This window comes from Triturus cristatus, chromosome 4_1, assembly GCF_964204655.1.
Source record: "Triturus cristatus chromosome 4_1, aTriCri1.1, whole genome shotgun sequence".
NCBI lineage: Eukaryota > Metazoa > Chordata > Amphibia > Caudata > Salamandridae > Triturus > Triturus cristatus.
The window spans coordinates 280,201,513-280,215,694 of record NC_140585.1 but is presented as its reverse complement, the minus strand read 5'-3'; the positions used below and the strand labels follow the sequence as shown (position 1 = coordinate 280,215,694).

General features: G+C 51.1%; 2 protein-coding genes and 1 long non-coding RNA gene across 3 annotated transcripts in view; all 3 read left to right on the top strand.

The window, feature by feature from the left end:
- LOC146854272 (uncharacterized) overlaps positions 1-4,619 on the top strand; it is a 28,168-nt gene extending 23,549 nt beyond the window's left edge. Inside the window, exon 4 of the mRNA XM_085650307.1 lies at positions 4,540-4,619. Within this exon, the coding sequence (XP_085506433.1) occupies positions 4,540-4,619 (80 nt within the window). The remainder of the gene's footprint in view (positions 1-4,539) is intronic.
- The window catches only part of LOC146854269 (protein mono-ADP-ribosyltransferase PARP12-like), a 490,642-nt gene that overhangs the window by 183,203 nt on the left and 293,257 nt on the right, over positions 1-14,182 (top strand). The window lies entirely within an intron of this gene.
- On the top strand, positions 5,251-13,782 carry LOC146854271 (uncharacterized). Its single transcript, XR_014981188.1, has 2 exons — positions 5,251-8,202; positions 13,660-13,782. It is a non-coding gene; the product is annotated as an uncharacterized LOC146854271 (long non-coding RNA).

Sequence of the window (14,182 nt, the reverse complement as noted above, 5' to 3'; positions counted from 1 at the left end):
AACTTATGGCCGCAGCTTCAACCAATTTTGGTAGTACAGAGCCTTGAGTTATTTGGGGTCTATGAATCGTAGCAGGAAAAAAAACGTATTTGCTTTTGTCCATAGTTGGTATGGGGGTCTACGTTCAAAGCTCTATTTTGTGGCCGACCGTGCTGGGAGCTGCACCGACACCCACCGACCACGCACGCAACCTGGGATTCATCCTGGACTCATCACTATCTATGACCCAGCAAGTCAACGCAGTCTCCTCCTCCTGCTTCAACACCCTCCGCATGCTTTGCAAGATCTACAGATGGATCCCCACGGAACCAGAAGCTCGGTCACCCAGGCCCTCGTCAGCAGCAAGCTGGACTACGGCAACGCCCTCTACGCAGGAACCACGGGCAAACTCCAGTAAAGACTAGCATATACAGAACGCCTCCGCACGCCTCATCCTCGACATCCCCCGCCACATCACTGCCCACCTGTTCTCAGGACACCCCCGCGCCGCACGGCCCCCAGCTGTGTGAGCCCCCTCGTGTGCCCTGCTGCTGCTCGCAGACTCGTTTTGCCATCTGCCTGCCTCGCACTGTCCCCCAGCTGTGTTCTAGTTACTTTCTGTTATCTCTGCATTTTGTAATTGTTTTTGTGTATAACTGTTGTGATTTTAGGTGATTGTTGTGTCTGCCCCACTCTCCGGTTTCCGCCGTCGTCCTCGTGGCCACGCCCTTTTTTCGTGTCCTCCCCGCTCTCGCCTCCCAGCTGCTCCTCCCTGCCACTTAGCCATAAATGGCAACCGCGCAGACGCGCAGCGGTCACGCGCAGCGGGAGCGCCGATTGTGCGCCGAAGGCGCTCCAAAGGCAAGCCCGTCTGCGCCCGTCCGCGCCTGGACCGCGCCCAGTGCCGGAACCCCTGGCCCCCGCCGATGCAAGACTACCCGACGGACCTACGACGCCGCCACTCTCTACGCACTCAATGCCGGCCAGAACCCTGCCTGCTACCGAGCCACCCCGAGACGCACCCACGGACCCTTCGCCTGCCAAGCCTGCCGACACCTGCTACCGGACCTGCACCACCAAGTCGAGCACCAGCAGCAACCACCTGAAGTGCATCCTGCTCAACACCCGCTCCGTCCACAGGCACGCCGTGGAACTCTGGGACCTACTCGACGCGACAGCACCTGACATCGCCTTCCTCACCGAAACCTGGATGAACGCCTCCTCAGCGCCCGACATCGCCACAGCCATCCCGGACGGATACAAGATCACCCGGAAGGACCGCATCAACCAGACGGGAGGAGGCATCGCCATCATGCACAAGAACACCATCCGCATCTCGACTAACTCCGACGAAACCTTCACCGCCGCCGAACACCTGCACTTCCAGATACACACTAACCCCAAGACCACCCTCCGAGGCACCCTCATCTACAGACCCCCGGGACCACGCACACAATTCAGCGAAGACATCGCAGACTTCATCAGCCCGTACGACCTCCCCTCCGCTGACTACATCCTCCTAGGGGACCTCAACTTCCACCTGGAGAACAACAATGACAGGAACACCACCGCCCTGCTGGACAACCTCGCCAACCTCGGACTCAAGCAACTGGTGAACATCTCCACCCACTACGCCGGCCACACGCTTGACCCCGTCTTCTCATCCAGCAAGCACATCTCCTTCAGCCACGCCACCGGACTCCACTGGACCGACCACAGCTGCGTCCACTTCAGCTTCAGAAGAACTACGACCCACCACCACACGCAACAGGCCCCCCGCTGGAGCTGGAGCAAGATCACCGCCGAGCAGCTCACCGCCTCCCTCAGCCAGAACACTCCCGCCAGCACAACGGACCCCAACGAAGCAGCCAGCAACCTCACCAAGTGGCTGACCGCCTGCGCCAATGACCTCGCACCACTAAAGAACCCTCCCAGCAGACCCGGCAGCAAGAAAACCCCCTGGTTCACCAACGAACTCAAGGAATCCAAGAAAAACTGCCGCACCCTCGAGAAAGCCTGGCGGCATGACCAGACCACAGACAACAGGACCGCCCTCAAGCACGCCACCCGAAAACATCGTCAGCTTATCCGTGCCACCAAGAAGTCGGCACTCAAAGAACGACTTGACAAAAACGCCCACGACAGCAAGGAACTCTTCAGCATCGTCAAAGAGTTCTCCAACCCCAGCGCCGGATACAACGACATCACTCCCTCGCAAGACCTCTGCAACTCACTCGCCTCGTTCTTCCACCGCAAGATCGCCGACATACACAACAGCTTCGACGCACAGACAACGCACCCTACCACCGAACCAACGCCCGCCACCACCACCCTCTGCAACTGGACCCCGATCAGCACCGAAGACACCACCCGCACGATGAACTCCATCCACCCCGGATCTCCAACTGACCCCTGCCCACACCACGTCTTCAACAAAGCCGACGCCATCATCGCACCCCATCTCCGGGACATCATCAACTCCTCCTTCCACACCGCCACCTTCCCGGAGAGCTGGAAACACGCCGAGCTGATCGCCCTCCTGAAGAAACCAACGGCAGACCCCACCGACCTCAAGAACTACCGTCCCATCTCGCTCCTTCCTTTTCCGGCCAAAGTCATCGAGAAGACCGTCAACAGACAGCTTGCCGCCTTCCTCGAGACAAACGGCTCCCTCGACCCCTCGCAGTCCGGGTTTCGGGCCAACCACAGCACCGAGAACGCCCTAATCGCAGCCACCGACGACATTAGAACCCTGATCGACAACGGGGAAACAGCGGCCCTCATCCTCCTGGACCTCTCTGCAGCGTTAGACACTGTCTGCCACCGCACCCTAGTGAAGCGCCTCAGCAACATTGGAATCCGAGAGAAAGCACTGGAATGGATCATCTCGTTCCTCGCCGGAAGAACCCAGAGAGTCCGCCTCCCCCCCTTCTGATCCGAGGACACCGAAGTCATCTGCGGCATACCACAAGGATCTTCACTCAGTCCAACCCTCTTCAACGTCTACATGAGCCCCCTCGCAGCCATCGCACGCCAACACAACCTCAACATCATCTCCTACGCCGACGACACCCAGCTGATCCTCTCCCTCACCAACGACCCCACCACCGCCAGAGCCAACCTACACGAAGGGATGAAAGACGTCGCCGACTGGATGAGGAACAGCCGCCTCAAACTGAACTCAGACAAGACGGAGGTCCTCATCCTGGAATCATCACCCTCCGCCTGGGACGACTCCTGGTGGCCCCCGGCCCTGGACACCGCTCCCAAACCAACAGACCACGCACGCAACCTGGGCGTCATCCTGGACTCCTCCCTCTCGATGACCAGACAAGTCAACGCCGTCACATCTTCGTGCTTCAACAACCTGCACATGCTCCGCAAGATCTTCAGATGGATCCCCACCGAAACCAGGAAGACCATCACCCAAGCACTCATCACCAGCCGACTGGACTACGGGAACACCCTCTACGCCGGAACCACAGCCAAACTTCAAAAAAGACTCCAACGCATCCAGAACGCCTCCGCACGACTCATCCTTGACATCCCCCGACACAGCCACATCACCGGACACCTAAGAGACCTGCACTGGCTCCCCGTCAGCAAGAGAATCACGTTCAGACTCCTCACCCACGCACACAAGGCTCTCCACGACCTGGGCCCCAAGTACCTCAACGACCGCATGACCTTCTACACGCCCACCTGCCAGCTACGATCGACCAGCCACGCCCTCGCCACCGTTCCACGCATCCGCAGAGTCACCGCCGGAGGAAGATCCTTCTCCTACCTGGCAGCCAAGACTTGGAACTCCCTCCCCACCCACCTTCGGCGAACCCAAGACCATCTCTCCTTCAGGAAGCAGCTCAAGACCTGGCTGTTCGAGCAGTGACATTTCCCCTTCCCCCAGCGCCTTGAGACCCTCCCGGGTGAGTAGCGCGCTTTACAAATGCCCTGATGGATTGATTGATTGATTGACCTGAGAGACCTGCACTGGCTCCCCGTCAACAAGAGGATCACCTTCAAGCTCCTCACCCACGCTCACAAAGCACTCCACAACGCCGGACCAGCATACCTCAACAAACGACTCACCTTCTACACCCCGAACCGCCAGCTTCGCTCTGCTGACCTCTCCCTCGCCAGCGTTCCACGCATCCACCGAACGACCATCAGCGGCAGATCATTCTCCCACCTCGCCGCCAAGACATGGAATCCCTCCCCATCCACCTGCGGCAGGACCTGCTGACCTTCACCCCCCCCCGCGCCTTGAGTAGTACGCTCTATAAATGGACTGATCGATTGATTGATTTTTGTGCCCAATCATGCGATTGCTGCGGTTCGTGATTCTTATAGTGCAGTGGAAGGTTTTTCATATGGTTTGATCCATGATCACGTGAATTCGCTCCAGGGTAATCAGACCGTTGGTGTGTGTGTTTTCAGACGGAAAACCCTGCTATGTTCTTTTTCAAATGGCTGGGATAAGTCTGAAGATTTGTTTTATGATAGTTCATAGGAGATCCTGTATTGTGTGTCCTTTTTCAATGTAATGTGCGGACATTTTAGTTGTGGCCCGATCACATTTCAGGATGCTGCGATGTTCACATATTCGTGTTTTGATCATGCTTTTCGTCATTCCAAAGTAATGGAGCTGGCATGGACAGGTGATCATGTAAATAATTCGTTTTGAGTTGCAGTTCGTGAACCTTCTTTGTTCCCAGTTGGTATTGTTGTTGAACATTATTCTCTTGCTTTGGGTAGTCAAATCGCAAACACTGCAGTTACCACATGGATAGTGACCTATGAGGGGGAGAGGAATCCTTGTGAAGGTACTCAGTCTTTGTTTTTACGGGGTCTGGTGTGTATTATCATATCTCAAATCCTGCCTCTTTTGTGCGAAAACATTGGGTTAGGAAAATTGAGGGTTCCACTTATTCGAGAATGTTTGTTGACTATCTTGCTTACTTGGTTGGATGCTGTGTTATAGGTGGTGATGCAGATGGGTCTGTCCTCTTTTTGTTTTTTTGGTCTGGACTCCAGGAGGCCCTGTCTGTTGTTATTTCTGGCTCTTTTCATGGCTTTGTCAATATCTTTTGGAGGATAATTTCTTTTCACCAGTTTATGGCGTAAATCCTCGGCTTGTTCTTTAACATCTTTAAGATCTGAGCAGTTCCTCCTGAGTCTCAGGAATTGGCCAAAAAGGAGATTTTCCCTTAGATTTCTTGGATGGAAGCTGTCGAAAACCAAAAGGCAGTTCTTTGCTGTTGGGTTTTATATGTGCCATGGTTTTTAGTTCGCCCATTTCTGAAATGATGTTCCGGTCTAGGAATACTAGCTCTTTGTTTGATATGGTGTGGGTAAACTTCAGAAACTCATTTTGACAGTTCAGCCATTTTAAGAAATGGCGTGCTGTTTCTTCCTCCCCGTTCCAGCTAATCAGAATATCATCAATGTACCACTTCCACATCTGAATATAGGGCAAGACAGGGTTGCTGGGACTGAGGAGCTTATGTTTCCCTAGATGGTGTACATACAGTCCTGCTATGCTTGGAGCAAAAGTGCTTCCCATACTGGTCCTATGTTTCTGCAGAAAGAGGGTATCTTCTAACTGGAAGAAGTTTCTGGTTAATGCCCATTTGCAGCATTCCATCACTATATTTCGTGGGGTTTGGTACTCCCAGTCCACTTCGAACAGTCCGTCTTCGATGATGATCAATGTTTCTTCATGGGGGAGACTGGTGTACAGGCTTTCGATATCTAGGCCCATCAGAACCTCAGTCTCTGCGTCAAAAGGTCTTTGTTGTAGAAGTCTGAGAACATCCTTGGTGTATTTAAGATAGGTATCCGTATGTTGGATTATTGGCCTCAGGAAGGCGTCAGCAAATTTTGAGAGTGGTTCCAGTATAGATCCTATTCCTGACACAATTAGACGTCCTGGTGGCTCTGTTAGGTTCTTGTGTATTTTCGGGATTGTATAGAAGTATGGTGTTATGGGGGACTTGTTGATTAGAAATTCCCTTCTTTTTATGAGATCCAATTGTGGGCAAGTGCCTCTTCTGTCATGCTGGTACTATGCCCTCGTAGTGATTCTGTCGGGTCTTGAGTTAGTATCTCGTAGTTCCTATTATCTTAAAGGAGCCTTAAGCATTCTTGATGATATGCCTCTGCAGTTTAGATTACTATGACTCCCCCTTTATCCACTGGTTTTATAACCAAGTCATTGTTGTTAGCCAGCTCCCTTATCGCCAGTCTTTGGTCTTTAGTTGTGTTGTGGCATACTCTAGAGCATTCTGGTTTGATTTCCTCAAGGTCTTTTAGCACTGCTTTTTCTAAGGCTAAAATCTCTACTGGTAATGAAGTATTTGGAGGGGTGAAAGTGAACTTCACCCTGAAGCCTGTGCCATCTTGTGCTGGGTTCCTTATTTGCGAAGAAAGCCCTCAGTTTCAGTTTTCTGATGCATTCGTTCCTCTCGCTACATAATCTGAATTTATAAAATGTTTTCAGTGGGGACAAATCCTAATCCCTTTTCTAGGATTTCCATTTGTGTGGGCGAGAGGACATAATCAGTTAGGTTTACCACTAGACTACTCATCTGCTCGTTATGGCCTGGTTATTCTGGGCACTGGTCAGCGATACTTCGGTTTCTTCTTCGTCCGTTGCCCAGTGTACTTGGTTCCTCTTCCGTATCCTCCCCCTCCTGGGGCCCTGGCATGACCCTAAAAAAGGACTCTGTTGGTAGTGTTGGTATTCCAACTAGGGGGTCGTGTTCCAATGGTTAAAAGGTATAGGGGGCCTTGTGCATTTGAAGGGCCATAGAAATAATGTACTGGGCACATTGGGGGGCCTTAGTGGGGACCCCAATCCCTTGGTCCTCTGTAATTCATCCGCCTCCCTTGGCCTCTTCTGCTCTGATAGTTGATTCCACTGTCTTTGCTGGAGCCAGAGCTGTTTGAACCTGTGTCTGACGGATCACCATCTGTGTTGTAGTCTTGATGTCTTCCTGATGGGATATAGACATCTCGAATGTAGAGCTATACGTGCTCGTGGCTGAACATACTGGTATCTTTTTTTAGTTTTGTAAATTTGCTCTGTTTGAGCGTTGCTTCAAACTCATTGATTGGTTTAGTTCTTCCAATCTTTTCTTCGGAAGAACTTATTGACTGGTAACTCCTCAGGCGTACTTCTATTGTCTTGATCTCTGGTTTTTAGGTCTTGTGAGATGCGAGCGGCAGTTTTTATTATTAAAATGAGCCAATCTCGTGTTCAGTGCCACGAGATCGATGACCAATTATTTTTTTTAAACCTTGTCGTGCTGGAAAATGAGTGGTTCATTCTTCACTTTAAGACCTTGTGGGGCCATGTTTTCCCTCAGATGTTCAGTCTTCATCAGACCATGTAGTGCTGCATTGATCTGGGTTCTTCTTAATGCAGTCTGTTCTTCCCAGTCTGTGTTATCTGCATTGGATTCCTGGTTATTCAGACCCTCAAACGGGGAAATTGTTGCTAGGATTTTTTCCACTTCTTCATTTTAAAAAGTAAGGCCCATGATCTCCGTCATGGTGATAAGTGGTAGAGTGTGGAATTTTATATATAAACAGATTTTGGGGGAGGGCTACCCCCTGTTTAAGATTAATATTTCTCCCACAGCTGTGCGCTGTCTATATTGCAAATCAAACAAAATGGGGGAGAAAGAGGTCAGCTTCACAGAGGACCCGGCCTCCTTACTTCAATGAACAACCAAGAAGAGTCCCACTGAATTCAAGTTCACTATCTTCCCAGCAATTCTTATAGTTCTTTAAGAAAAGCAATATGTTTTCTTAAAATAACCCTCACCCACCAAAGTGTTCCAGGGTAGCATGCTTCATGATCGGGCTCTTCCCGCCCACTGTGGGACAGGACGTGCTGCGACCGACCAAGACGTGGGAGCACTTTGTAGGGTCTAGACTACAAAGTTAATGTTAGAATAAGAGTGGAAGGGTCATACTAGAGGGTTAAAAAATACCTGGCTATGTGGAAGGTTAAATGTTTATTTGATCCTATAGTTAGTATTGTTAAAAGGGGGAGAGGATATACACACGTTAATGTGTGTCTCTCACGGTCAGCATGTTTCAAGCCTGTCCGCCAAGACATTTCATCATGACCACTGCTAATGTGAATACCACTTTGGTCTTCTTAAGAAATGTTAAGGAGAAAAAATACATACAATGCCTAATTCGTATTTTTGCAGCGTGAATCTTTCTGGATTCACTATGCTGTGCATTATTCCGCGATCTGGTGGTTGGGTCCGGATTCGTAGTTTTTATTTTTTTTTTATTTTTTTTGTAGCCCAGGTGGGCGTCGACGTCCCACCATTTGGTGCACCTCTCGTGACGTCGTCATGCTTCCTGCGGTAGTCCCACCTTTGGGGCGCCATCTTCAGATTCTTTTTTCCGCCGTTGGGTCTGGATCGTCATCGAGAAGCTCCAGACTTTTAGACGAAGGAAGAAGGAAAATACGCGAGTTTCATTGAAGGAGAACCTTTAGAAGACTACAGAGAGAAAGGTATTACAGCCGGGACGACGAAGAAGGAGGGGATCCTCGAAATTCTTCGACGCACATAGGAAAATGCGCACTCGGAGGCTCTGAGCGCAATGGACAAGACACCATTTAAGTTCTGCCCTAACTGCCACCACAAGTACGCGCATAAGGACCAATATCCGGTCTGCAACCTTTGCCTGCCGTTCGAGCACGAGAGCAAGGACTGCAACGCCTGCTCCGCTTTCGCGCCGAAGACTCTCCGGGTGAGAGAACGTCAGAGGAGAGCCAACTTCAGCATGGAAGGCAAGGGTAAGGCCCCGTCGCTGTACGATCTGGGCCTCTCCACCGACGATGAAGAAAACATCGCCGAGGGACCTGATGTCTTCACGGTCGCAGAGACCGATAAGAAAACGCCTTACGAGGTAAGAGACACGTCGAGTTCAAAACCACCGAAAGGGCCCCGAGAATCGGATGGTGACTCTCGAAAAAATGAGTCAAAGTCCTCGAAGGAAACACCGGCGCCGAAAATTTCGACGTCCGCCAGTGGTTCAAAGGACAAAAGGCCGAGCGGATCCTTCGACAAGGACTCCCAGGGGCCGAAGACCGCCGAGAGGCAGAGTTCGTCGAAACAGACCCACGAGGTGGGACGTTCGGCGACGAAAGACAAGGCCGCGTCGACGCAAGCTCCGTCGAAGAGACCTGCGGTCGACGCCGAGCACATCTCAAGCATGGAAAAGAAAAAGAGAAGGCTCGAGGCGGAGATGGAGAGCATCCTTCAGAGGAAGAAGGAGTTCGACGAAAGAATGAAACCATTCAAAATCCCAACGGTCCCGTCAACGGATGTCGTTGAGATCGAGGAAGAAGGAGATTTCGACGCCGAAGAGCAGTCGAGGGGTCCTGAAGAGGAGGAAGAAGGCACCTACTATGAGGGAGAAGGTGATGAAGAGGATCAGCAGTCGTTCTACGGCTCGGCGCCGTCGACGAGCCAGGAGCTGGAATGGCAGGACATCAACACCGAAAACCCCGAAGAGCCTGTGGACTCGTATCTTTCGAGGCCTTCACCGCTTGACAACATCGGGGCGTACAACATGGTCGTAAAGAGTGCTGCAGCAGCCTTTGGCGTGAAATTGGATGAGGAGAAGCCGAAAGCAGACTTTCTACTCGAAACTCTGCTTCCCATCCAGACAAGGAGCCAGTTCCTCCCCATGCTCCAAAGCGTGATGAACCAAGGGAAGGAGGCGTTTAAGGACCCGGGAACATGCCGGTCCATCACACCCAGAACGGAAAAGAAGTACAAGCACTCCTCGCAGGATCCTCCTTACATCAAGGGATGGGTCACTGCAGATTCCATCATTGCTTCCACGGCCAGGAAAAGAGCCAATGTGCCAGCGACATCGGGGCCACCTCCTGATAAGGAGAGCAGAAGGATGGACCTCACTGGAAGGAAGGTAGAAAGAAACGCCGCAATGCACTGGCGCATGGCAAACTCAAACGCGCTACTGAACAGACACCAGTACCAGCACTGGGATGAGATGGGGAAACTAGTCAAGCATCTCCCAGAAGAGTACCGTCAAAGGGCTTCCCATCTAGTGGAGGAAGGGAAGAATATCGCCAACACATGCATCAAGACTGCATTGGACGGGGCGGAAACTTCGAGCAGACTGATGGCCATAGGGATCACTGAAAGGAGACAGGCTTGGCTCAGAATTTCTGGAAAAGCAGGAAGTCCAGAATACCATACTGAACACCCCTTTCAACGGTGAAACGCTGTTCGGGGAAACTGTGGACGAGAAGCTCACCCAACTGAAAAAGGAAAATGAGACGGCAAGATCCATGGGGGTCCTGCAATTCAGAGGGATGCGAAGAGGCACCCCAAATCGGAGTCCCTACGGAAGGGGAGGAAGCCAGCAGGGTACGTCGCACCAGACATTCCAACACGGGCAGCAGGGTGACAGTCACAGCCAGCAGGGACAGCAGAAGCAGAACTGGCAGTACCAGCCTCGAGGCCAGTCCTTTCGAGGGAGAGGAAACGGACGTGGCCAAAGGAGGAGAGGAGGAGACCAACCCTCATCTAAGTGACTACACACGCAAGAGGACGCTCACCCACAGCATACCCCGAAGGGTGAAGCGCAATGTAAGAACACCAAGGGGGTTACACAAAACAAGCGCCTACGAACATGCAACACCGGTGGGCGGAAGACTGGGCCTCTACCTACAACAATGGCAACAAATAACCTCAGACAAATGGGTTCTCAACGTCATACAGCACGGATACTGCATAGAGTTAGAGAGAAGGCCTCCAAACAAGAAACCAAAGAGAAGACAACGCTCGGGCCAAGAGCTCGCTCAACTCAGGGAGGAGACACTTCAACTACTAAAAAAGAGAGCCATAGAACCAGTGCCATGCAGAGAAAGGAACAAGGGAGTGTACTCAAACTACTTCCTTGTACCAAAGGTGGATGCAACACTAAGACCCATCCTGGACCTAAGGTTCCTAAACAAATTCATAAAGACGCAAAAATTCAAGATGACATCACTACAAGAAGTGCTTACCCAAATGCGAGGCGGAGACTTCATGTCCACCGTGGATCTCAAGGACGCCTACCTGCACATCCCAATGAACAGGCGACACAAAAACCTGTTAAGGTTCAACATCAACCAGGATCATTACCAGTTTACAACCCTAGCATTCGGCCTAAAGTCAGCCCCAAGGGTTTTCACAAAATGCCTTGCAGCAGTAGCAGCGTACCTACGAAGGGAAGGGATTCATGTGTTACCCTTACCTAGACGACTGGCTAGTCAAAACAAGCACTCGCGAAAAGTGCGAGGAGCACGCAGAACGGGTGACAAGAACACTAACAAACCTGGGGTTCTCGATACACTGGGGGAAGTCATCGATAGAACCAGAGCAGGTGAAGATCTTCCTGGGGGCGAAGATCAACACCATAGACGGAACGGTGATGCCCAGCGACAGAAGAACAATAGCCCTGCTGAACGAGACGCGTCTCTACCAGAAGGGGCGAGTTCTGACAGTGAGAACAGTGGGCAAGATAATGGGGATGATGGCGTCATGCATCCACCTAGTCCCCAATGTACGGCTTCACATGAGACCATTCCAAGAATGGCTGCAACAGCAATGGTCACAAGCAAGCGGGAGTTGGGAGGATCTAGTGGTTGTTACGCACGCAGTGCAGGAGGAGATAACATGGTGGAACAGGGAGAACTTAACTACAGGAAAGACCTTGAAACCACCAAACCCAACTGTGACCATTACCACGGACGCATCACAAATAGGATGGGGAGCACACATAAACAAACTCAGGGTGAGGGGTCTGTGGACTCCGGCAGATGCGGTCAGACACATCAATTACCTGGAATTGAAGACTGTCCTGCTAGCCCTGAAGGCCTTCCAGAAACAGCTGTACAACCAGAAAGTGTTGATACAGACGGACAATACCACTACCATGTTCTATATCAACAAGCAGGGAGGGACACAATCGTTCCCCCTTTCCACTCCGGCACAGGAGATTTGGGGATGGGCCATCCCACTCAAGATAGACCTGCTGGCCATACACCTACCAGGGAAGGACAATGTGGAGGCAGACTGGCTCAGCAGACAGACATCGGCATCCCACGGGTGGGAGCTCAATGGACAGGAAACACAGAGGCTATTCCAAAGGTGGGGAACACCGACAATAGACCTGTTTGCAACACGCCTGAATGCAAAATGCCAAAACTTCGCATCCAGACAACCAGTACAGCAATCGCAAGGGAATGCCCTATGGATAAGTTGGTCAAAGACATTTGCCTACTCTTTTCCACCGATACCGCTGTTACACAGGGTGCTCGACAAGTGCAGGACCAGCAACATGACACTGATCCTAGTGGCACCACAGTGGGCAAGGCAAACTTGGTTCTCTCAAAGAGTGGAAATGGCACAAGGCACTGCTCACAAATTTACAAGAAGAAAGGACCTGCTCTCCATGCAGAACGGAGAGGTCCTGCACCCAGAACCAGAGAGCCTCAGCCTGGCGGCATGGCTCCTGAAGACTTAGAGTTTGCGCACCTGAACCTACCTCAAAACACTATGCAAGTGCTGCGGGAGGCAAGGAGACCTACAACACGAAAATGCTATGGGGAGAAATGGAAAAGGTTCACAATATGGTGCAGCAGAAATAAACTACTGAATAAAATGACTCTATGCTCATCTTCCCTAAGGGTACACCTAGCGGCAATCGTAGCTTACACACGAGGGGAGAGAGAAGTAAGTCTCTTTACGTCACAGGTAGTAAAGAGATTCCTGGAGGGGGCGAAAAGAATTGCGCCTCCAAAGAGGATGCCGCCGCCGGCATGGAACCTCAACGTGGTCCTAACCGAGCTTATGAAGGAGCCGTTTGAGCCCATCCACAAGGCCACGCTGCAAATGCTGACAATGAAAACAGCCTTCCTGGTAGCGATAACCTCGCTGCGCAGAGTGAGTGAGCTGCAAGCACTGACAATGCGAGAGCCCTACATCCAGATACACAAGGATAGGGTGGTTCTAAGAACGGACCCACATTTCATGCCTAAGGTGGTATCGGCATTCCATATGAACCAGACAATTCAGATACCGAGTTTCTTTCAAAACCCCACGACAAGCGCAGAAAGGGCACTGCACACTCTGGACACTAGAAGGGCAGTGATGCACTACATTGAGAGGACCAAAGAGCACAGGAAGACCAAGCAGCTCTTTGTCTCCTTTGCAACTAGTTTCCTGGGTAGACCCGTGACAAAAGTCACCCTTGCATGATGGATTGCACTGACAATACAATTCTGTCACAAACGAGCAGGGCAGGAGCTATCGGAGGGGCCACGAGCCCACTCCACAATGAAGAAGGGAGCAACTATTGCCTTTCTGGCAAATACGCCCATTCGAGACATATGCCTGGCGGCAACATGGGCTTCAGTGCACACGTTCACTAAGCACTATTGCGTGGACGTTCAGATGAACAAGGAAGCACAAGTAGGACAGAAGGTGCTTCAACACATATTCAACAGCCAACACTCATCTACCACCCAGCCGCCACAAAGATAACAAACCGCTACAGAGTCTATGCACAGCATAGTGAATCCAGAAATATTCACGCTGCAAAACAAATAGTTTCTTACCTGTCGGTGTAGTTTTGCAGCTTGAAGATCTTTCTGGATTCACTAGCGAACCCACCCACCTCCGCCAGGAAGATGAGGATGGAGGAAGAGGTGGAAGGACATGGAAGAACAGAATAATTGGAATACTAAAAGAAATTGGAAAAGGAAAATTAAGAGAACGCCTAGGGTTAAAAAAAAAAAAAAGAAAAGTAGTGGAAAAAAGAACCCGAAGATGGCGCCCCAAAGGTGGGACTTCCGCAGGAAGCACGACGACGTCACGAGAGGTGCACCAAATTGTGGGACGTCGACGCCCACCTGGGCTACAAAAAACAAACAAAAGAAAGACTACGAATCCGGACCCAACCACCAGATCGCGGAATAATGCACAGCATAGTGAATCCAGAAAGATCTTCAAGCTGCAAAACTACACCGACAGGTAAGAAACTATTCGTTCTCTGCAAAAGATCTGGAAGGATAGGACATTGCATTATACGTGTCAATAAATTTATATCCAAAAAACACATCCCCATTTGTGGAATAAACGTGATATATTTTTCACTGGAT